General features: G+C 40.5%; 1 protein-coding gene across 2 annotated transcripts in view; it reads right to left on the bottom strand.

Annotated features, from left to right (window-relative positions):
- KCNH1 (potassium voltage-gated channel subfamily H member 1) overlaps positions 1-23747 on the bottom strand; it is a 465858-nt gene that overhangs the window by 124271 nt on the left and 317840 nt on the right. For both annotated transcript variants that reach the window (XM_003273031.4, XM_003273030.4), the window contains exon 8: positions 1035-1234. In XM_003273031.4, coding sequence (XP_003273079.1) covers positions 1035-1234 — 200 coding nt within the window. The remainder of the gene's footprint in view (positions 1-1034; positions 1235-23747) is intronic.

The raw sequence follows: 23747 nt of genomic DNA, 5'->3' as shown, positions 1-23747 counted from the left end.
TGCTCCCTCACTTCCCCTAAATTCTCATTCCATAGATCTGGTGAAGGCTGGGATAGTTTTTAAGGGCACTTATTAAAAATGCTCCCTCACCTCCCCCAAGTTCTCATTCCACAGATCTGGGATGGAGGCTGGGATTGTTTTTAGTGATGACATCATGGGATTCTTTCTTTGAGACAGTCTCACTCTGTCGCGCAGGCTAGAGTGCAGTGGCATTATCTTGGCTCACTGCAGGCTCTGCCTCCTGGATTCAAGCGATTCTCCTGCCTCAGCCTCCTGAGTAGTTGGAACTACAGGCGCATGCCACCATACCCAGCTAATTTTTTGTATTTTTAGTAGAGATGGGGTTTCCCCATGTTGCCAGGCTGGTCTCAAACTCCTGACCTCAAGTGATTCACCCACCTCAGCCTCCCAAATTGCTGGGATTACAGCCGTGAGCCACTGCATCTGGCCTGACATCATGGGATTCTTATCAGGGTCAAGATGAGGATGAGCTGAGTGAGGCAATAGCCTTGGGCACACAAATTAAGGGAATGCCAAAAAAGTCAGTAATCAAGATAAATCATGGTTTAATGCTAATTTTTTTTAAAAAAATCAAGGTGAATGCAAAAAAATCCATGATGAACAAAATATCAAAAGTTTGAATAAAGACAAGATCAGTAACAGTTCTGTGCTATCTTCAAGTCTGGGTAAAAAGAAAATTGACAATACTGATCTCCCTCCTCTAGTCATGGCTCTGACTCTTATCATCACCCAAGTTTGGGAAATTCTACCCTGGACAGTTAGACTTCCAGCTCCTCTCTTCTCCAGGAAACACACCCTGCCTTTCTAATTTCTTAATGATTTTTTATTGTTGGTCTTTGAGTAAGGCTGATCTAGAAGCAAACAAGACCTCTGGAGGTAGGACATGGAATCCCAAAGTACTCAAGTGAATTCTGAGCACAGCCAGGTTTGAGATCCACTGTCCTAGGCAAGCCTCAACCCTCCTAAGGAAACCAAGAGACAAATGGTTTCCCTGAGCTCCTCATCCTCCTTACCTTCTCTGTGTCAATGCCTCTGGACATGGACCAAGTGGACACAATGTAATCCATTACTCGCTCACTCAATCCTTTTGGCACCTGGTAGAGCTTCAGGAAGTCCCGAACACTGTTGAGCATCTCATGGTATCTGTTGGTGTTGGCATACATCTGTTGGAAAATGGTCGTCACATTCCCGAAGATGGTGGCATAGAGAAGTGCTAGAGGTGAGGAGGAGGAGCAAAAGAAGAAATAACATGTTAGTGGTCCCTGAGCCAGGGTTCCAGAATGCTCAGCTTGCTCAGAGTAGGCCAATGGCCAGAGCTGCCCCTTCCCAGGGCAGACTGCCCTGACTATTCTCAGGAGACCCTCACACCTGGAGCTTCTGGGGCATGGATGCAATGAAGGAGCCTCTTAACACCAAGCTACTAGGAGAAATGTGTGGGAGACAGGGCTAGGGTGCATGGGAGCTGGCATGGCCGGGGCCAGAACTAAGACACAGCAATGGGGGCTAGGCAGTGGGTTGCGGGGGCGGGGGTGAGTTGTACTGCTTAATTTTACACTTTCTGTCATAAAAAGTTTGAGCCATGCCTGAGGTCACTAGTCAAATGTGTGCCTATGTGCTCCATACCAGTCAAAATCCAAACCCATCAGTGAATGAGGCTTATCAAGCTCTGCTACGTGCCAAGCACTACGCTACCTGCCAAGGACAGGATGGTGAATAAACAGTCAGACCTGGTCCTCACAGAGCAAAAAACGGAGCAGGAATGACAGACCTTGAATAAATAATCACAAATAAATAAATAATAGCAAGTCTGCAGAGGGCAGTGAAGGATGTTATATCCTTGTTTTGCACTTACTGTTAGTGCAACAATCTGCTTCACTGTGATGTGGCTCCTGGGGAAAAACATAGCTTCAATATGGTAAGAATAAAATCAAGTCCCCTTTGAGACATAACAAGTATGTACTACGTGCTACTACAGCTCCCCCTACATTTGCATTAGGAAGAAGGACCACTATGTTATTACAAAACCCAACCTTCTACCTCTAACTTCCATTGCTCAATGCTGAGCTCAAGAGCCACTGCTTCCGGGAAGTCTTCCTATACACCTTCTGCCCTCCATCTGTCACCACGAGTGTGACCATGATTTACCAGGCATATTTCTATAGAACTCATATTACACCATTTTGAAATCATGTGCTTCTTTCTTTGCCTGTTCCCCGACAGTGTGAGTTGCTTGAAGGCTGAACGCATCTTTTCCTTGCCGTTGTATCCCTAGGATCTAACACTATACCAGTACTTAATAAATATTTGTCAAATTTCACACATTTTTGCTCTGGCTTTTTAAAAGATGAGTTATTATTAATATATAATGAACTGCACATGCTTAAAGTATATGATTTGCTATGTTTTGACATATATACACCAATAAAATCATCACCACAATCAAAATAGTGAACATATCCATCACCACCAAAAGTTTTGCCACGCCCCTTTGTAATCCCTCCCCCCCATCCCCACCTGCTTTCCACCTGCCATCCCCAAACAACCACTGATCTCTCTTCTGGCACCACAGATTAACCTTCATCTTCTAGAATTTTATATACATGGAATCATACAGTATGTACTCTTTTTAACATCTTTATTAAGATATAATTCATACACCATAAAATGTATCCATTTAAAGTACGAAATTCAATGGTCTTCAGTATATTTACAGAGTTGTGCAACCACCACTGCAATCTAAGTTTAGAATATGTTCCTCCCAAAATAAACCCCACACCCATTAACAATCATTCTCCATTGCCTCCCAAGCCCCTTGCCCTAGGCAACTGCTAACCTACTTTCTATCTCTATTGATTTCCATATAAGTTAAAATCACACAATATGCAGTCTTCCATGACTAGCTTTTCACTTAACATAATGTTTTCCAGCTTCATCCCATGTTGTAGCATGTATCAGTACTTCATTCCTTTTAATTTGAACACTACTCTATTGTGTGGATATTCCACATTTCATTTATCCATTCATCAGTTCATGGGCATTTGGGTTGTTTCTGCTTTTCGGCTATTATAGACATTCATGTGCAAGTTTTTATGTGAACATATTTTCAATTCTTTTGTGTATATACCTAGGAGTGAAATTGCTGGGTCATACAGTTACTATGTTTAACATGTTGGAGAAATTGCAGAATTGATTTCCAAAGTAACTGCACCACTTTACATTCCTGCCAGCAGTATATGAGAGTTCCAGTGCCTCAATATCCTCATTAACATTTGTTATTGTGTCTTTTTCAATTATCTCCTTTCTGGTGAGTATGACTTGCCATCTCATTGTGGTTTTGATTTGCATTTCCATACAGCTAATGATGTTAAGCTTCTTTTCATGTGCTTATTGGTCATTCATATATCTTCTTTGGAGAAATCAAATCTTTGCCCATTTTTCAATTTTCTTTTTATTGTTGAGTTCTAAGAAACTTTTATATAATCTAGATACAAGTCCCTTCTCAGAAAAATGATTTGAAAATATTTTCTCATATCACATGGGTTATGGTATCATTTACAGCACAAAAGGTTTTAGCTTTGATGTAGCTCATTGTACTTATTTTTTTTCTTTTGTACTCTTCTTTGGTTTATTTGATTCAGCATATTTTGGGATTCATCCATGTTACTGCATGTATTGTTTAATAATAGTTCCTGTCTCTTTTTAAATAAGAAAAGCAAACATTTTACTTGAAATAATTAGAAATTTACAAGAAGCTTTGAGAGACTAAGGCAGGCGGATCACCAGAGGTCAGGAGTTCGAGACCAGCCTGGCCAATATGGTGAAACCCCATCTCTACTAAATATATATATATATATATATAAATTAGCCAGGCATGGTGGTGCACACCTGTAGTCCCAGCTATTTGGGAGGCTGAGGCAGGAGAATCGCCTGAACCCAGGAGGCAGAGGTTGCAGTGAGCCAAGATCACACCACTGCACTCCAGCCTGGGTGACAGAGCAAGACTCCATCTCAAAAAAAAAAAAATTCACAAGAAGTTGCCAAGATGGTACAGAAAAATTCTGTGTACCCTTCACCCAGTTTCCCCCATTAATTACATCTTACATGACTACAGCACAATATCAAGAACAGACTGACATTGCTATAAAGTATATGTATCGTTGTGTCATTTTATCACATGTGTAGATTCATCTAACCAACACTACATTCAAAATACAGAATTCTTCTATCACCACAGAGATCTCCTTGTGCTTACCCTTTATGATCACTCTTCCCTTAGCAATCACAACTTTTTTCTCCTTTATTATAATTATGTCATTTTAAGAATGTTATAAAAGCCAGGCACAGTAGCTCATGCCTGTAATCCCAGCACTTTGGGAGGCCAAGGCAGGCAGATCATTTGAGGCCAGGAGTTTAAGACCAGCCTGGTCAACATGGCAAAGCCCTGTCTCTACTAAAAAAAAACAAAAAAAAAATTTAGCCAGGCATGGTGGCACATGCCTGGAGTCCCAGCAACTTGGGAGGCTAAGGCACAAGAATCACTTGAACCTGGGAGGTGCATGTTGCGTGAGCCGAGATTGTGCCACTGCACTCCAGCCTGGGTGGGTGACAAAGCGAGACTCTGTCTCAAAAAGATAAATAAATAAATAATAATAATAATAATAACAACATTATAGAAATGGAATCACACAGTATGTGACCTTTTGAGATTGTCTTTTTTCACTCATCAAAATCTTCCAAGTTGCTGCATGTTTCAATAGTTCCTTTTAGTTGATGAATACTATCCCATTGTATGGATGTACCACAACCATTTCTTCCAAGTAATCTTATTCAGGGTTAGCTGACATACTATGGGAGGCAAAAAATAAGAGAGAAATGCATGGATCTAGAGATAAGGGAAGGACTGAGGACACAAATCCACCAAAAGAGAGTTATAAACAAGGATCAAAGAGTTCTCTGGAAAAGTACCAGGGAGTGGTGTCAATCTGAACAAAAGGAGCCAGACAAAAAGCAGACACCAGCTCTTCTAAGCTCATAGATAGCCTCCTAATAATGCAGTTGAAGGTCCTGCCTCCTCCATGCCAATAGAGACACGAAGTGTGGTCAGAACTAACCATCCTCCCAGGAGATGGGCTAGTTGTCTTTCCAGTGAGTCTGACTCTAAGTCAACAAGCCTATGTGGGCAGTCCTGCTTCTGCTTGGTTTTCTGATTCACAGTGAACCAGGGGTCACAGGAAAAGAGTAGATGTGTCTCTTTTTAGGATGGCTCCCAGAAAATTAATTTAATCTTGAGCCTAAAACAATAGTTACACCAAATTAATATAGTAAGAATAGCTCTCTTGTCCATGATCTGAAAGAACCAGGCAGCAGGTCAGACATCAAGCAGGGATGTACAACCATCATTTACAGCTCAGGGCTGCTCTTGTTCTAGGTTGCTTCTGAGGCATTCTGGATGGTTAAGGGTCCTCAGGAGGCCCTTGCTCAATTATGATTACTATTATGAAATATTATTACATTAAAGGTAGATAATTCTTCTCTCAATGCCCCTTCCTTAATTTTTTTTCCTTTTTCTTTTTTTAATAAAATAGCGACATGTTCTCACAATGTTGTCCAGGCTGGTCTTGAACTCCTGGCCTGAAGCAGTCCTCCCACCTCAGCCTCCCAAAGTGCTGGAATTACAGGTGTGAGCTACCATGCCCAGCCCCTAATTTTATATGAAGGGGGATTACATGTTTTTCATGCATGTAACATTTAATTTATATTGGTATCTTATATATAAAGCATTGCACCTTAAATACTAAAAACCTAACTGGGAGAGAAAACATGTAAGTCCAGTTGTCACTTGAATAGATATATGAGTGTGACATAGAGAGGAAGGGAGGGAGATTGTAACACCACTGTCAGGAAACTAAAAAAGCAAGAACGAACCTCCCAGTGCGCAAGGTGTTATGGATGGCTCCAAATGTGGATTCTGTGGGTCCTTCTATTTTCAGAAAGGAAGGAGGCCTCCCCTAACCTCAAGGCAAAGTGCTAATTTGGAGAAGAAGGGGTTTCTTTCATATTTCAGTGGTTTAGAGTTCATACTATAACACAGTGATTCCTACCCAGAAAGAAAGAAAAAAAAAAAAAAGATAGTATTCTCCAGCCCTTAATTAGAAATAGCTGTATGGAATTTGGCGGGGGGGGGGGGGGGGGGGGGGGTGGGAGGGAGGGTGCAGCAAAAACAAATATCTTTATCAATTTCATTTTCTTAAATTTTTCCTGGAAGCTTCTGAACTGTGCCATTGCCAGTTGTGTGAATCTTTCCTGTGAACTGAAAATGACAAGGTTCATAAATTTGGAAAGGAGAGCTTTACTTCTCATAAAGGATTGCAGCTTGCAGGGGGCTATTCTGACAGGCTGGGAAGCATAGCCTCCAGCCAGAAGCCAGAAGCAGACACTTCAAGAAGGAGAAGAATAAGACAAAGATGTATGGTGAATGGGGTGGCCAAATATATATATTAAATAAGCTATAGAAGGGACCATGAATATTCATAAAAAGAGAAACATGCATGTAAACAACTGAGTTTCATGCCTCTCCATGGGACCCATGTTCAAAAAATGGCAGCATTAGCATGAACCAAGGAAGGAGTTTTTAAAGCAGAGTACATGAAAACCCTCACTGTGCATCCTCCATAGACTAGCCAGAACCACTCTGTAGTGAGTGGTCTCTTATCAGGAAGGAATCCAGTTTAGCTGTTTTGTGAAAATCACAAAAGGGAGGAGCAGCATCAGTGATTATCAGTGGTGGAGTCTTTCAAATGGGCTAGTTTCTGTTTAGTCTTCGGGAAGAAAGACTAAGGGCGTTTAGTGAGATAGGGATCATAACAAGGCATGTTTAACGTCTCATCCTATTATGGCCAGGAACTCAGCTTCCAAGGCTTCTCTGAAGTCCCCTTGGCCAAGAGGAGGTCTGTTCAGTCAGTGAAGGGGTTTAGAATTTTATTTCTAGTTCTCACTCTTCGTCAGCAACCTAGGAAGTTTCTTCACTTATTTAGGTTAGAGCCCCTTATTCCTGCATCTCCTGTCTTCCTCTTTCTTGGTTTACCCCTTTCTCTCTTTTTTATGAGACATCTTCTAATAGCTTTCTGAAAAAAGGATATATGGGAACAAAGTTTTTTGAGACCTAACATTCTAAGTCTTATCATTCTTCATTCCCCATTAGTCCTTTGATTAGGATGAACTGCTCATTAAGTCAGGTAGCTGTGCTGTTGGCTATGCAGGGTGCAGGAGGGAGTGTCATTAACAGATACATCATTGGCACTGAGCACTCAAAGAGGTCCAGAGACACTCTCTCACTTCCAAGTCAATAATGAGGTAGAGCAAATAGAGTCTAAAAAGGCAGAGAAGGAGCTCACAAGTTAAATTTTCTGCTTTCTACGTTAAGGGAAGCCAAGCAAATCCCTATACGTGACTTCTGCACCCACAACGTTTCTCTTGATAAGGAAGGAAAGATGGGGTCTTCAGAGTTATACTCTTCTGGGTTCAAATTCCAGCTCAGCTGCTTAGAACTGTGTGCTCAGAGGCAAATAACTTTACTTATTTTCCCTCTGTTTCTGTCAATCTAATAAAAAGAGAAACGTCTGCTCACCTCCCCCTGTGTTGTTGGCAGAATTAAATGAGATACTGTGTGAAATATCCAGAATACTGAGCTGGTACATAGAGACTCCTGATGTTATTTACTCTTTCAGTTAATCATCCTAGAGTCAACTGTCATGACAGTTGACACACATTGGACAGCATGTCATGAAGACAGTAACCTAGAACACTAACCTGAATTGAATTAAAAGACTGCTGCCTTTTAATTGCACAGACTCAAAATTTATCATTGCCAAACAATATTGGGGTCCAAAAGAGAGATGTTTTAAACTAAGCTCATCATGGACAGAGGCCTTCAAAGGAATCTCTAAAATCCATAAACACCAAGAACTTTGACGTATTAGCTGAAATACTGACTACATATTTAGTGATTTTGAATGAAGCTATTCATGGATGAGGAGGGGCTGAAGAGTAAGTGTAGACAAGGGGAGAGTGTGAGGGGGTAGGGAATAAGACCTGAGAACCAGACTTAGTCCTTATTCAATTTCATCCAGCCCATGTAAGAGCAACACATCGAATTTTGTTAATGTAGTTTTTGGTCTTTACTGTTGTTATTGCTTTTGCTTCTTCTAATGTGATATTGGTGGAGTAAGTGTGAGGATAGTGTTTATATTGGCATGGTAACTGGCAACTAACTTTTAAATTATTTCCTGTAACTTAAAAGCCATAGCCAAGAAACTCACTGCCTGGGCAGAAATGGGTAGTGATATGGTTTGGCTGTGTCCTCACCCAAATCTCATCTTGAATTGTAGCTACCATAATTCCCACGTGTTGTGGGAGGGACCCAGTAACTGAATCACGGGGGGTAACTGAATCACGGGAGTGGGTCTTTCCCACGTTGTTCTTGTGATAGTGAATAAGTCTCATGAGATCTGATGGTTTTATAAATGGGAGTTTCCCCACACAAGTTTTCTCTCTTGTCTGCCACCATGTAAGACGTGCCTTTTGCCTTCCACCATGATTGTGAGGCCTCCCCAGCCACACGGAACTGTGAGTGCATTAAACTACTTTTTTTCATAAATTACCCAGTCTCAGGTATGTCTTTATTGGCAGCATGAAAATGGACCAATACAAGTAGTAACAAGGGAAAGAAAAAGAAGTATCTACTCATTGCCATGCTAGCAGATCAATCCAGCACAAGAGGCGGATGCACAGGAGAATGCTGAGTCTATGCTTTGGAGACAAGAGCTGCAATTTGGAATACTGGCTCCACTACCCACTTCAGGATAATCATTTATGCTCTTTAAATTTCTTTGTATACAATAAATAATTACCTTATATTTTTTAATAAGTGGGATAATATATAAAATGCTTATCACAGTACTTTGCACATAATACATGCTCAATAAGTAATAATAATAATTAACAGCAGGATAATTAAAAACTAAAGAATTTTCTCTAAAGTTAATTATTTCCTGGAAATGTTACCTCACTAACTTTATCATCAGATGTCTTAATTCAACAAACATTAAATACTCACATACGTCATGTGCTCTTCTGGGAAGCAGCATGGTATAGTAAAAATAACTCAGGTTCTGATGAGAAAGCAGCACTGGAGCTCATGGCCCTGCCACTAAGTCAAGTCATGAGAGCCTCGGTTTTCTCATTTATGAAAGGAGAAAGATAATCCTCACTTCTTAGGGTGGCTGGGAATATTCAATTAATTAACATGACAAATGTCAAACACAATGCTTGATGGAACAGATTCGCAGTAAATCTTAGTTTTCTTTCCTGAACCACCCAGTGTTCATATTTTTCCATCAATCATCTCTGGATTCTGGTTTCTTCAGCTCTTGACTTTGAATGATTATACTCCTACTGTGATAAGTTGGCCTGTGCTTTTCTTTAAATAGAAGACTTTCTGAAGTGTGGAAATTTTGGTGGAGTCACTTCAGAGGCCTCTTCCTCTGCATTCAGTGGGTGCATTCAATTTGTTAATGCTGTTGACAAGCTACTGAAGAGACTGTCTCAAAGAGGTAAGTTTGCTCTGGTTCAATGATCCAAGGGCTTCTCAGAGTGTGATGCTGGAACAGCAGCATCACAACATCTGGGCATTTGGTAGAAATGCAAATTCTCTGGCCTACCCCAGACCTACTGGATCAGAATTTCTGGGGGTGAGACCAAGAAATTTGTTCTTTTCAAATTCTCCAGGTGGTTCTGAGGCATGTTAAAGTTTGAGAAACACTGGTTTATGCTATACCAATAAATACTCAGTACTTCCCTAATAAGGTTTTAGTGTAATGCCCTCCCTCAAGCAGGGAGGATGGCCAGATGAACAAAAAAAGATACTGGGCCATATTGAGAATGCATAAGGAGACTCTGAAGGTAGGTAACTTTACTCCACTGGACAGGACAGTGGCCATAAAGCCAGGTGAGAATGAGAGAACCATCCCACAGAATAGCAACACCTTGATGGAAATAACTACACTCAGCTCTGAATTTCCTGCCAGTGGATCCGAGTAGCCCCATTTTTCTAAGAGATGGTTTAATTATTTTTTTCTCTTTCCCCACTTCTTACTTAGCCCTTTACAAATGCAAAAATACCGTTTTATCACCACCACCCCACTCCACCAGATACTCTCTACAGGGCTAGTTCACTTAACTCCTCAAGAGTTAACAGTCAATTTACAGACTGAACCATGCCCACTACGGAACTTTCACCCACCAGGCCACCAGGAGGTTGCCTTGAGATAGTAGCTGATTTCTATGAACTCCCCCTACCAGGAGACTGCCTCAAGATATGAAACTCCATCCCACCTGGGGCTCTTTTGGCCTAGTCCTGCCCACGAAGGTGCCAGCAGTCACCAGCTAAACCACCCAGTAGATAAGGCACCGGAGGTAACACACAGATCCCACACCCTTGTTCACTTCCTCCCCTGCCTTTTAAAAGTGTCTGATTTCTGTTCCAAAAGCAAAGTGGTATATTTAAAGGCGGGACATCTGTGCCTCTTCCTCTAAGCCAGCTTTGGAAATAAGTCACTTTCTTTTTACCAGATCTCACTCTTGTTAATCAGACTCTGCAAGTGGCGAGCGATTAACCTGCATTTTGTTTACACCAGCACTATCCCCTCATTTCTCTTCAACTCATCAGCCATTGCCATAGGCACAGAAAGTAGCTCCCCGAAACAGAGAATATAAAACATAGATACATTCCCTATTTTATACAAGAAAAGCCTAAAAACTCTCATTTAATAACCTGCTAAGAATAGCATGAATTCCTACACCACATTCAAACTCGGCCGTGTTGGTGAATGTCACTTAACAAGCACAGTTCTTACAGGGGAGACAGAAAGTTATTTTCAGCTCCTTCTCATCTGTCGAATAAAACAACAGCTCCTGCTCCACGGTAACCCATTAACAATGCAGTCTGTGCCACCTCATTTCAACCAGTGTTTTAATAGCACCACAGATAAAAGCACAGCAATTTCCAAAGGCAATTACTTCTGCAAATGAATCAAGAAGGTCAGAAACGGGTTGAAAAGGTCTTCAGATAATTTGCTACTTTTACTTATTTTGAGCTCACTGAGTTCTTGATTGCAAAGAGACAACCATTTAGTTACAACGCACATGGCTAAAGGTAGACTGGCTTGCAGGTTTGCAAACCCAGGTCTTGCTTTACTTCCTAATGAGAGCTCTAAGTTTATTTTTCTCCAGTATGAGTCATCAAACAGAATCTAATTAACAAAGCCATTTAAAATAACACATAATTTTAAAAGTAATTTAAACAAGCATGTTAATCTTAACTAGGCTCATTTTCCAATAGTAGTTACGTTTACTTTTAAGTTAGAAACTCTCACAAAACTCAACGTTTATTTTTCTTCTAAATCTCAAAACAAAAATAAAAGTGAAAAACTTTTCAGAAGCCACTACTATCACCACGGTGAACTACATTGAAACATCATAATAATTGGACAGACAGTGGCTTTTAAAGAAATGCCTCTCTAAACAATAAACACACATGTCAACTGTGTGCTAGATACTGTCCTAATGCTTACATATACTGACTCATTTAAATCTAGCAGGCCTATGAGATAGGGACTATCATTAGTCTCATTTGCACACAGGACACAGAGACTTTAAGTAACTTGACCAAAGTCACATAGTTAGTAAGCGTACATAGAGCGAGATTCAAACCTAGGAAGCTTGGATACAAAATCTACGCCCTGAGCCTTTGCACCAGTGCTTCTCAGCCTCAGCAGCATTGACATTTGCGGCCAATTCCTTCGTGTAGAACTCTGTCTTGTGCATTGCAGCATGTTTAGGGACATCCCTGGCCTCCATCTACTAGATGCCAGCAGCACATCCCAGTTGTGAAATGAAGGTGTCTCCAGACATTGATGGCCGTGCATTTCTTAGAAGGCAAATTTGCCCTGATTTGAGAACTACTGCTCTATGCTCTGCTGCTTTTCCTTGAGTAAACAAACTTGTCAAATGAGGAAGTCAGACAAGAAGCAGGACTTCTTGGGGCTCAAAGGGGGCCTAAACTCCCTTTGAGCTCTAATATATGATTATGTAATTAGAAAACTTGAAATGGATGATATTATACAGGGTCTATTCATGATGATAAAAACTTGGCTTTTCTCATCTTCTTGGTGCTAGAAAGACAATTTCCAGCCTAATAGTGATGTCCATAACTGACTTTAAAGACATCTTGTAAGCCTAGATATTTCTCATTCACAAAGATTTTAATCAGGTAGGAAATAATTCTCTTGCCACTACCCACATCATGAATCTCTGCTGTTTCCCTTCTACCAAATCTACTGCATCATAGTAACCAGAGCTTTGCAGTCACACTGACTATCCCGGCTCTGCTACTTACTTGCTGTGTGACTTGGAGCAAAACACTTAGTGTGAGCTCAGTTTTCCTCATCTGTAAAAAGAAGATAATACCATCTGCCTTATAGTAAGATTTTGGTGAGGATTAAATTTGATGATATATATAAAGTGCCCCATGTAGCATGTGTTCAACACATGTCAGTTTTTTTGCTATGTTATTACTATTCAAGATATAGCTCAAAACATAATTCTTCCAAAAGCTTCCCAGAACCAACACATAAGACTTCCCCACTCTATCCCTAAACGTAGCTCATATGTGGTAACCAACAACACCCAGATGGGCCCTACCTACCTGGAACGACAATGACTATTGTTCTCAACCAGGGGAATATTAGAATCACCAGAAAAGCTTTCTAAAAATTATGTTTTCTCAGGTTTACCTACAGCCAGCAGTGTGGTGAGAAGTGAGTGAGCAAGTAGATTTTTTTAAACTTCTCATAACTCTTACAGGCACCATTACCTCATCCACGTCTGTGAGCCTCTAATTTAGTTTGCAAGTAACCACTGGTTGCCTTATTTTTTAAAAGTCTTGTTAAGTTAAAGTATTTTAATATGTTTAAGGAAAAGAGTGTAATGTCTTTATAAAACAGATTGTAAAACAATAGGCTTAGCCAAAGATGTGCTTAATGCTAACTGGGTACTAATGATTTAAAAAAAAATAGGAGGGAGAGTTAATTGAAGAAATTAGTAACTAAGTTGATATAGCAACTTTTTCCTAGTTGAGAGGAAATAATCATAGGCTAGAGTCAGATTTTGCAGAGTCTAGGAAAATATGACAGTCTTTATTTTTCCCTTTTTCTTACTTGAAAGAGAAAGGATAAAGGAAAAATGTGTAGAAAAAAAGGTGATTTTTAAGCCTTGAAATCAGAAAGGTCATTATTCTTCAGGAAGAGAGATGGCTTAGGAAGACTGGCCAACTGTCAGGAGGAGGGAAGTGAGCCTTCACAAGGGCTCTGAACAGCCAAGCTTTGAGTGTCTGCCATGACACCTCAGACCAGCTTCCGGCCCTGGATTACTGGGGCTCCAAGGCAATCATGGCTATCCTGAGAGTAGAGAGAAACATGAAAATTAAGCTAAGCAGTGACTAGTAGTTAGACAAAAAGTTTAGGAAAAAAAAAAAAAAAACCAGCATTCAATTTGTATTTAGCTGCTTGATGGGGTATTTACACACTATGATAAACTCGTCAAAATAACCATCAGAAATCATTGGCTTCTACTCTTCTGCTAATAGTGTTGCTGTTGATGAAATTCTCTGGGTTTTCCATTCACCACAGCACCACCACAGAACAGTTGACTTGGTGTAGCTACCAAGACTGTAATAGTGCTTAGGAAAAAAATAATCATCCTAGTCTAGTTCACAAAAAGGGATTTTGGCTTCTGAATCGTTCTTCTGGATTGCTTGCTCTGGGCGAAGCCAGTGGTCATGCCATGAAGACCCTCAAGCAGCCCCAAGGAGATGCACATCATGTGAGGGAGCCATCTTGGAAGTGGCTCCTCCAGCCAAATCGTGCCTTCAGATGACAGAAGCAATAGCCAATATCTGATTGCAACTGGGCTGCTCCCAAATTCTTCATCCATGGAAGCCAGAAAGATAAATTATTGTTGTTGTTTTAAGCCTCTACATTTTGGGATAGTTTTCACAGAGGAATAGATAACTCATACAGAAATGTTGTGCCTGTTTCAACTTAAACATCAGCATTTTATTAACTTGAGAACTAGTTTGAGAAAACATTTTATAATTGCCTTAAGGAGCATGTAGTAGACAGAAAACAATGGCTACCCAAAGATGTCCACATCCTTTTAATCATCCTAATTCCTAGGACCTATGAATATGTTACCTTACAGGGTAGAAGGAACTTTTCGGCCAGGCGTGGTGGGTCATGCCTATAATCCCAGCACTTTGGGAGGCTGAGGTGGGTGGATCACGAGGTCAGGAGTTCAAGACCAGCCTGGTCAACATGGTGAAACCCTGTCTCTACTAAAAATACAAAAATTAGCCAGGCATGGTGGCACACACCTGTAGTCTCAGCTACTCGGGAGCATGAGGCAGGAGAATTGCTTGAACCCAGGAGGCAGAGGTTGCAGTCAGCCAAGATCATGTCACTACACTCCAGCCTGGGCGACAGAGAGAGACTCTGTCTCAAAAAACAAAACAAAACAAAAGGAACTTTGAGGATTGATTAACGATCTTGGGATGAGAAAATTACTGTGGATTATCCAGATGGATCAAAAGTAATCACAAAGGTCTTTACAATGGGGAGGGGAAAAAGGTCAAAGGCAGAAGTAGGAGATATGATGACTGAAGAAAGAGGCTGGAATGATGTGAGGACAGTGACACAAGCCAAGGAATATAGGTGGCCTCTAGATGCTGAGAAACGCCAGGGGACAGATTCTTCTCCTGGTGCCTCCAGTAGGAGCACAACCCGGCTGACACTTTGATTTTAGACTTTTGACCTCCAGAACTATAAGGGAATAAGTTTGTGTTGTTTTAAGCCACTAAGTTCATGTTAATCTATTATAGCAGCAATAGGAAACCAATGCAGAGCACTGAAATCATATAATCTTAAGTTTTTCAAATCATACTAATGGGTAATGAAAATGATCTGGGAGCTGTGAGATTTCAGGTGAATCACTAGAGTGCTTTGAACCTCACCTTGTTTTACCTATAAACTGATGTTTGATCACAATCATCTTGGTGGCCTACCAAAGGCCCCACGATACCATCACACTGGGGATTAGGGCTTTGACATATGAATTGGGGAAGGGAGATACATAATGGAACTGATATCACCATTCAGTCCATAGCAAATAGTAATAATAAAAATTAGACCAACTTTCAGTTGGTATATTAATATTTTTAAATTCTCTGTAGAGAATCCACTCATGTAGACCATTCCCACCCCATCCCTCACTTGGGATGCCCCGATCCTCCCTGGTTAGAACAACAGGTCAGGCTATGGTGTCAGAATAATAAAATAAAGTTTTTTCATTTCTAGACCTCAACATGTATCACCTATAAACTGCAGTTTGACCACGATCATCTTGGTGGTCCATGCAGCAACATCTGTAGTGGGTGAGCACATACTTGCCACACAGGAGAGCCAGGAGGAGTGAAACTTAGGGGGAAACTGGAAGGAATGTGGAGAAGTGGGGCGGATTTCACAACTGGCTATTTAATCAGCAGCAGTACACTCCAGCTAAAAAATTGCAGACCATATGCCCTCTTTGGAAATTGAAGCTGTACAACTATTTAATTTGAAATGGAGTAGGCTTTTGGACAACCACTTGGTCCAATAAACTCCAGCTATTTATTTATTTATTTATTTATTTATTTATTTATTTATTTATTTAAAGAGATGGGGTCTTACTCTGTCACCCAGGCTGGAGTGTGGTGGCATGATCATAGCTCATTGCAGCCTCGAACTCCGTGGCTCAAGTAATCCTCCCACCTCAGCCTCCTGAGTTGCTGGGGCTACAGGTATGAGGCACTGTGCCCAGCTCTATCTCTTCATTTCACAAACATATGCAAGCCTCTCCCTTGGGTGGGGAATGGCACTAGCTCTCAGATGCAATGTCCAATAGGACCTCATCCCAGATGAATAGACAAAGAGGTGTGGTATGGTCAGGGTGCTGTGAAGGGGTGCCCAGTCTAGACTAGGGAGATGGGGATGGGCAGGGCATGCAGTGGGCCCAGAAAAAAATTTTGAAAGGTAAATGGGAATTAGAGGTATGGCAGGGAAGTGGAGAAGGCAGACCCTCAAGCAAAAGCAACTGATTTAGAGCCCTGGGACGTGGGATACGGATGGAGAGTAGCGAGAGATGAGGATGGAGAGGCAGGCAGGGGCCAGGCGGGAAGCCTTATGCCAGGCTAAGACACTTAGATTTGCCCACGAAACCATTTTCAGAGCTTCATTAAATATAATGAGAGTACAGGGACTGGCTTTTGCTAAAGAATTTATACCTACTCAATTATTTCCACCATTTAACTCTTATTGCCTGGGTTAAATCCTGGCAGAGTAATGAAATCACTGTGGATAGTCAGCCAATTGGTCAAAGAACACACAGATTGAATGCCCAACGCTCTCACTTACCAACTCTCCTTCAACATTTTTTATCAGTCCTGTCACTCAGGCTAAACATCTTGACATCATTTCTGCCTATCCCTTTCCTCACCTTTCTCAGTTCAATTAACTTAAAACTACTTCTGATGTCTCTGGATTCCATTTTCTCTATTCCATTCCTGCTGCTCCTTTTGAATTCAGAACCATTCTCTCTCAATGATCCACAGTTCAATAGCTTCCCAAGCCCTTGCCCTCTCTTCAGTTCCTCCCAGACCACCTTTAATCCTGCCTCTATTTCAGTAGCCATCTTCCCAAAACACTGTTTTGGTCATTCCCAGCTCCAAATTTCAGAAGTTCCCTCACTAAACTTAGCATCAAGTCTATCCTCCTAAGCATGGTGCCCAAACATATAGTTCCAACCTGCCTTTGCAAACTTGTCTGCAACTACTTTCTTTCACACAAGCTATGCTTCAGATAACCCTGAGGTCTCCCCTTTCCAGCATTCATAATTGGCTTCATGGGCATGTGACCTGGGCAGTCACATGGGCCCCTACCCTTAGAAGGTCTTATGCTTGGTTGAATGCTCCACTGTTGCTGTCTTAAAATTCCTAACAATCTTCAAGCAAGAGGACCCACATTTTTATTTTGCACTGGGTTTCACAAAATTACACTGCTGATTCTGCATGCTTTTCACACCCCATCTGTACACAATGTTCATATGTTGTTCCCTCCACATAAAAACTCTCATCTGCCCATTTCTCTGTGCTAGAACCTGATCCCTCTTTCAAGACCCAGTTCAAACGCCATCAAGCCCTTGTCAGTCTCTCCAAGGTTCTCCTCTGGGCTCCCAAAGTACTTTGCTTTCACTTCTGTCTCAACACGTCACACAATACCTAATATGTAGTTATGTGCAAACATGCCTTATTCCCCCTACCAGAAGGGAAAACAAGCCACTCTAGGATCGGGGTGGGAAGATAGCTTTTCACTTCTGCTGTTCCTCAATGCCTGACACAGAGAAAACTCTCAATACATTATTGATGAACTGAATTTTACTCCCTGTATTACACAATTATTTCTTGGCCACCAGTGACTCCTCTCTGTGTGAGCTGCTCCTGGATCAGCTCCAGTCCTGCTGGCTATGTCCATGGTAACTTTGGGCCACCTCAGAAACTATGCTAATGTAAAAATGGGTACCAGGCAGCCAATTACTTCAGGAGAGTGAAATGGCTTTGTAAGTGGTCATACATGTGAAGAGTTATCTGAGTGAAAAAAAACCCAAATTTGAAAGTCAATAGGTCAGTGAAATGTTCCACAAAAGAGAACTAATACCCAGTTGCGTAGAAAATTGCTCTCAAAGTGAGTGGTACACTGTAAGAAGGCCCAAGAGCCTTCCTGAGGTTGAAGACTCACAGAAGTAGCCAGTGGAACTCAGCTGTAACTGTCTTTCCCTGAGGCCCATATTGCATTAAGGAAAGTCCCAAGTACAATGCACTCTCTTCCTGTGTTTTTCTTATAGTACATGTTAATGCATTTGGACCTCTTTCTTGCTTAAAACCCTCCAAATTCTCTCTTACTAGAGAACAGAGTCCAAATGTCTTAATACAAAATAGCAAACATGTATTGAGTGCCTTCTTTATGCCAAGCACTATGCCAAGTAATTTAAGAGAGATTATGTCATTAAATCCTCACAGCAACCCTATATAGAAGGTGCTATTATTATCATTCCTATTTTAAATATTTGGAAACTGAAATAGAGAGAGGTCAAGTAAATCCCCCCAAATCACACAGCAACCAAGTGGTAGAGCCAAGATTTGAACCCAGGCAGTCTGAGGCCTGAGTGCTTTATTACTGTACTGGCCCTTGCCTACCTAGACTGCCTCATTTTTCACACCTCTTCCCTGTCTCCTGCCATTCACTGAAGCCCATCTGAACTGTGCACCATGCTCCAAATGTGCCCATTTTTCTTGCTCAGCCTTTTTTACTTTTTGTTGTTGTTGTTGTAGAGACAAGGTCTCACTATATTGCTCAGTCTGGTCTTGAACTCCTGGCCTCAAGCAATCCTCCCACCTTGGCCTCCCAAAGTGTTGAGATTACACGCATGAGCCACTGCACCCCGACCTCTTGCTCAGGTTTCTAAACCTTTGTTCCCAGGATATCCATTATCCTAGTAAATGTGACCCCTTAAATCTGGGTCTCAAATTTATTGGTCTTAGGACTCTTTTCCACTTTTAAGAGATTGAGACCCTCAGGTTTAATTTCTAATATTATAAATATCAATAGATAGAATCTTAAGTAGATTATATATAGATGTAGACATCTATGTAGATATAATCCACATAAGATTATGTCTACAGATATATATCTATTGATATTTGTAATATCAGGAATTAAACCTGAGAAATTTTTAGAATATGTGTTTATTCACTTAAAAATCCCCTCACTGCATGTTAACATAGATAACATAGTTTATGGAAATAATGATACTGTCCAAAATAGAAAATAATTTGTAAAAGAAATGTTGTTGCTTTACATTGCCAAATCTTTTTAATGTCTGACTTAATAGATGACAACTAGATTCTTATACCTGCTTCTACACTCAATCTAATGTGACATGTTGTTTGGGTTGAAGTATATGAAGAAAACCCAGCCTTACACAGACGTGTAGTTGGAAAAGGGAGGAGCATTTTAATAGCCTTTTCAGGTAACTAGGGACAGTCTTCTTTGGTACTATCCTAGAATTTAACAAGTTACCTTACAGTTTGGTTGTAGTGTGAAATCTGAAACCATATCAATGAACTTTTCATACTCTTATTTCATACTCATTGGTCTATCTCAGATTTTGAATGGCTCTTTTACCCAGCATTATTTTGTAATATCATGCATTGGTCATTTGGAAAATACGGATTTGTTGACTTTTACAGATCTTTTGAAAAGTCAATACATTTCATTAAACATTTTAAAAATCACATTTGTTAAAATCACCAATCTTATAAAAAGTCTTTATATTGGAAACTATTGAACTCACAGCGGCAGATAACAGTTTTTCATCACTCTAATTTTTGCTTGAAAACTTTAATTTTATCATTGGCAACAAATACTTTCCATTGTTTTCCTTGAAGTGATGGGTTCACCTCATTCATTTTCAAGAAAATGTCCTGCCAAATACTCAAGTCTGAATAACCATAGTTTGACAGCCATTCTTTCGAGTAAAAATGGTGTTCCATGAAGACAACATCTACATCAGCGTGGAATACAACTGCAAAAATGCTTTTCCTTAAAACAACCTTGTATTTCAATATGCAGAAGTGCTGGTCTACAGTTCTCATTCTGTCCCACAGAATATTAAGCTATATTCAAGGATTGGGATTTCATAAATTAATAATTTATATTATGTTATTAAGTGAAACTGGCTTTAAAAAATATATGAGCACATGGCAGTGAAGAACACAGTAACTACTAACACAGTTTGAAACTGCCTTAATTCATGCTCAGTTGTCCACCATTTCACACACCTTTGCTTTTGTACTATCAGTGTAAATATCAATACAGTGAAACAGGCAAATATCTTAGTATTATAAAAACAGTTTTGACCTCATGAAGTCTCTGAAAAGGCCTGAGATCACCACAGACCCACAAATCACACTTTGAGAACGGCTGCCCTGCATTTCTCTTTAAAGACAATTCAAATGTCACTTCCTCTTCTTCTGTGCCACCAATGTACCTTGTGTGAATTTCTGGTATTAGTACATACAATATTTTATTATAGACAATTGATTATATTCTCTTTCTTACAGCTATCACTAACTTCAGGGCAGAAACTCACATGGTGTTCATGCAAAGTGTGCATATAGGCATTTATTATGAGGAACTGGTATTTCACTTGTATCATTGTTTAATTATGATTATGGAAGACAAAAGTACAAGCATAATAGGAATACTCTATGTTAATCACTTGGGTGTACAATTCAAATAAAAAATGTGCATGGTGTTTGTATTCTTTACTTTTTTCTGTTTGTTCTAAATCTGTTTACTGAAATATAAATTTATGTCTGCTGAATCTAATAAAAAAGGGAGTTCTAGTTTCTTTTTAAATTTAATTTTTCTAATTTTAATTTGTTATATTTTCACAAAAGTATTAGTGTGAGATGGATTGAATTTTTTTTCAAAATTAAAACTAGTTCTTCCCCACAGATAGCCTGAGAAGTACTGAACTAGAGGACTAAGAAAAGGCCATATGCCACGATTCTCATTTTTTTATTTAAGGATGATTCTCCAGACCCATCATCAGTATGTGAGCTCTGAGCTTCTTTCTACTTGCGACAATGCGTTTATGAGGAGCTATCTACACCTGTTCTCCTGGTTCTCTCCCATCCCCATACCCTTGACCTTACAAGATGATTCCCTATGGAATTAGTAATGCTGCCCAAAAAGAATAAGGTGAAAATAAGAAATATGGAAGCTCAAATCAACTCAATATGTTTCAGATGATAAAACCAACTGTGTAAAGACTCAATAAAAAAGACCAAACAATGTAGGAAGCATGACACCTTACCCTTCATGTAAAGGACAACTTTACAATTATTTTTACTTTTCCTTTCCTTCTTTTGAAAGAGAGCACAGCCATCAGAAAAAAGCTAGCAACCCCCAGTTCAGCCTTCAGGATTTCAGCTGAGAACATCCAAGAAGTATTTTTCTTCTCTCTGTGAAATTATCTGCTAAAGCAGTTCTGCAATTATTCTGAATACATAGAAACTAAAATGACTTACACTCTGAAAGTTACATTTCCAACTGACTATGTGTGAAAAGCAGCTTTGGAAAATGTGTCTTTGTGTGCAGAACCCAGTGAGCAATTACCTATCCCCTCCTAACCAGGCTGTGCAGGCACAGAGCCTGGGTAGCACCTGTACCAAGGCTGCCAGTGCCTGCAGAGTTGGCACATAGACACCTGGAGTCTGATAGGAAGCACATTCACCGTCAAAGCCCTAGTTTCTTAAACCTGGACTGAATATAAATCTACCTTTTACAATTTCATAACTATAATTCCAACCTCTTAGAAATACCAGCTTGTGGCCAAGCGCGGTGGCTCATGCCTGTAATCCCAGTATTTTGGGAGGCTGAGGCGGGTGAATCACCAGGTCAGGAGTTCGAGACCATCCTGACCAACATGGTGAAACCCCGTCTCTATTAAAAATACAAAAATTAGCCAGGCGTGGTGGCGGGCACCTCTAATCCCAGCTACTCAGGAGGCCGAGGCAGGAGAATCGCTTGAACCCGGGAGGCGGAGGTTGCAGTGAGCAGAGATCGCACCATTGCACTCCAGCCTGGGTAACAGGGCAAGACTCCATCCCCCCGCCAAAAAAAAGAAAAAGAAAAAAAGAAATATCAGCTTGTAAAACCCCTTTATGACTATGTATTCTCTCCTTCTAATTTTATCACACAGCAAACATTAACATGTACTAACTACTACTTTTCAAGAACCTAGGCTGAGAATTGGTAAGATCAAAGATGACTAAGACAATTTCTATGCTAAAAGAGCTTTTACTATATGCTGAATAATTATTTTAATACTTTATATTTATTTATTACACTTTACATTCAAACAACACAATTGCCTTCATACCACTGAAATAGGCAGAGGAAGGATCATTCCCATTTGCTTGAAAAGGAACTGAAGACTAGGACGTATTACATTATCTCCTTATGTTAATACCACAAGGGGGCGAATCCAGAACATAATGGTAGTTAAGAGCATAGCTTTGGGGTCAGAGGGTTCTGGTTCACAAACCAGTTCCAATAGTCATTGCCTTGGCTTCTTATTTTAGGCAAAATTGCCCTTCTGTGCCTCAGTTCTCTCTTGTTTTTCTTCTGTTTGTTTGTTTTTTGGAGACAAATCTCACTCTCACCCAGGCTAGAGTGCACTGGCATGATCTCGGCTGACGGCAACCTTCATCTCCCGGTAAGGTTGGCGGAGCGATTCTCGTGTCTCAGCCTCCTGAGTAGCTGGGATTACAGGCGTGCACCACCACGCCTGGCTAATTTTTGTATTTTTATTAGAGACACGGTTTCACCATGTTGGCCAGGCTGGTCTCGAACTCCTGACCTCAGGTGATCCACTCGTCTCAGCCTCCCAAAGTGCTAGGATTACAGGCATGAGTCCGGGCTCAGTTTTCTTATGTATAAAATGGAGATAAATAACACCTGTCTCAATGGGTTACTGGAAAATTAATTGAGAAAATGTTCATGACAATGGGAGGAACTCAATAAATTATAGTAGCTACACTACTTTATCAAGGGTCCTTTACTAAGCTCCCACTTACATGTATTGCAATATTTAAAAAATAACAGACATATGAACTCATAATGTAATAAAAGGATAAATAAGCAAAGAATGTAACATAATAAAACAAAAATGTCATATTGGGCATTGATAAGGACTGACTCCTCAACATTCCCATAGTAACATCTAGATCTCAGAACACTTATTTGATACGCTATCATTGTCAGGGTCTCTAACCATCCACCCATTCCAGCCCACCCCCACCCCAGCAGATTACGAGCTCCAGGTAATTTTTCCTCTTTTGCTAAATCCTTAGGTACTGTAGAAGCCTTGACAGACCACACGGCCCAGGAATGAGTGAGCCAAGCACAAAAAGCCATAATTCTCGCTCTTGGGACCTGCCATGTAGTAGGCACTCAACAACGTTGAGTTAAACTAAGTTGTTGATGACTAGGTTGTCCTTTCCAAAAATGTGTTTTGGGGGCTACTCCTGCATGTAAAAGATCCCTGGAGCTCCACTATCAGGTAGAGTCCACATCTTTTAGGACGGCAGCAGCTAATGCTCTGAGCCATCCCCAGCTAAATGTCACTGTTCAAAAGCAGGTCCTTTCAGAAATAATTTGCAATGACTTTCTGAATAACGATGAACAAAAATCATTATTACTGAAGTATAGAATAAGACTGCTTCCAGGCTAACAGATTAGAAGATTCTCCCACAAGTTGAGAAAGCAGGAAAGGAAGGCCATCATGGACGTGTGCATAGCTTATGTTTTCAAGTATGTTGTGTAGAGTATTCAATGTTATTCAGGATCTGGCCCCTGCATCTCTCCTGAGGGCAGTGGGACTGACACACGGGGCGCTCCAAGTGATAATGATTCAAGAACTCTGGTCTAAGAAGGAAACTGGAGTTCCCACTC

This window comes from Nomascus leucogenys, chromosome 5 (assembly GCF_006542625.1).
Source record: "Nomascus leucogenys isolate Asia chromosome 5, Asia_NLE_v1, whole genome shotgun sequence".
In the NCBI taxonomy this organism is placed as follows: Eukaryota; Metazoa; Chordata; class Mammalia; order Primates; family Hylobatidae; genus Nomascus; species Nomascus leucogenys.
The sequence above is the reverse complement of the archived record's forward strand: the minus strand, read 5'-3'. Positions and strand labels throughout refer to the sequence as shown.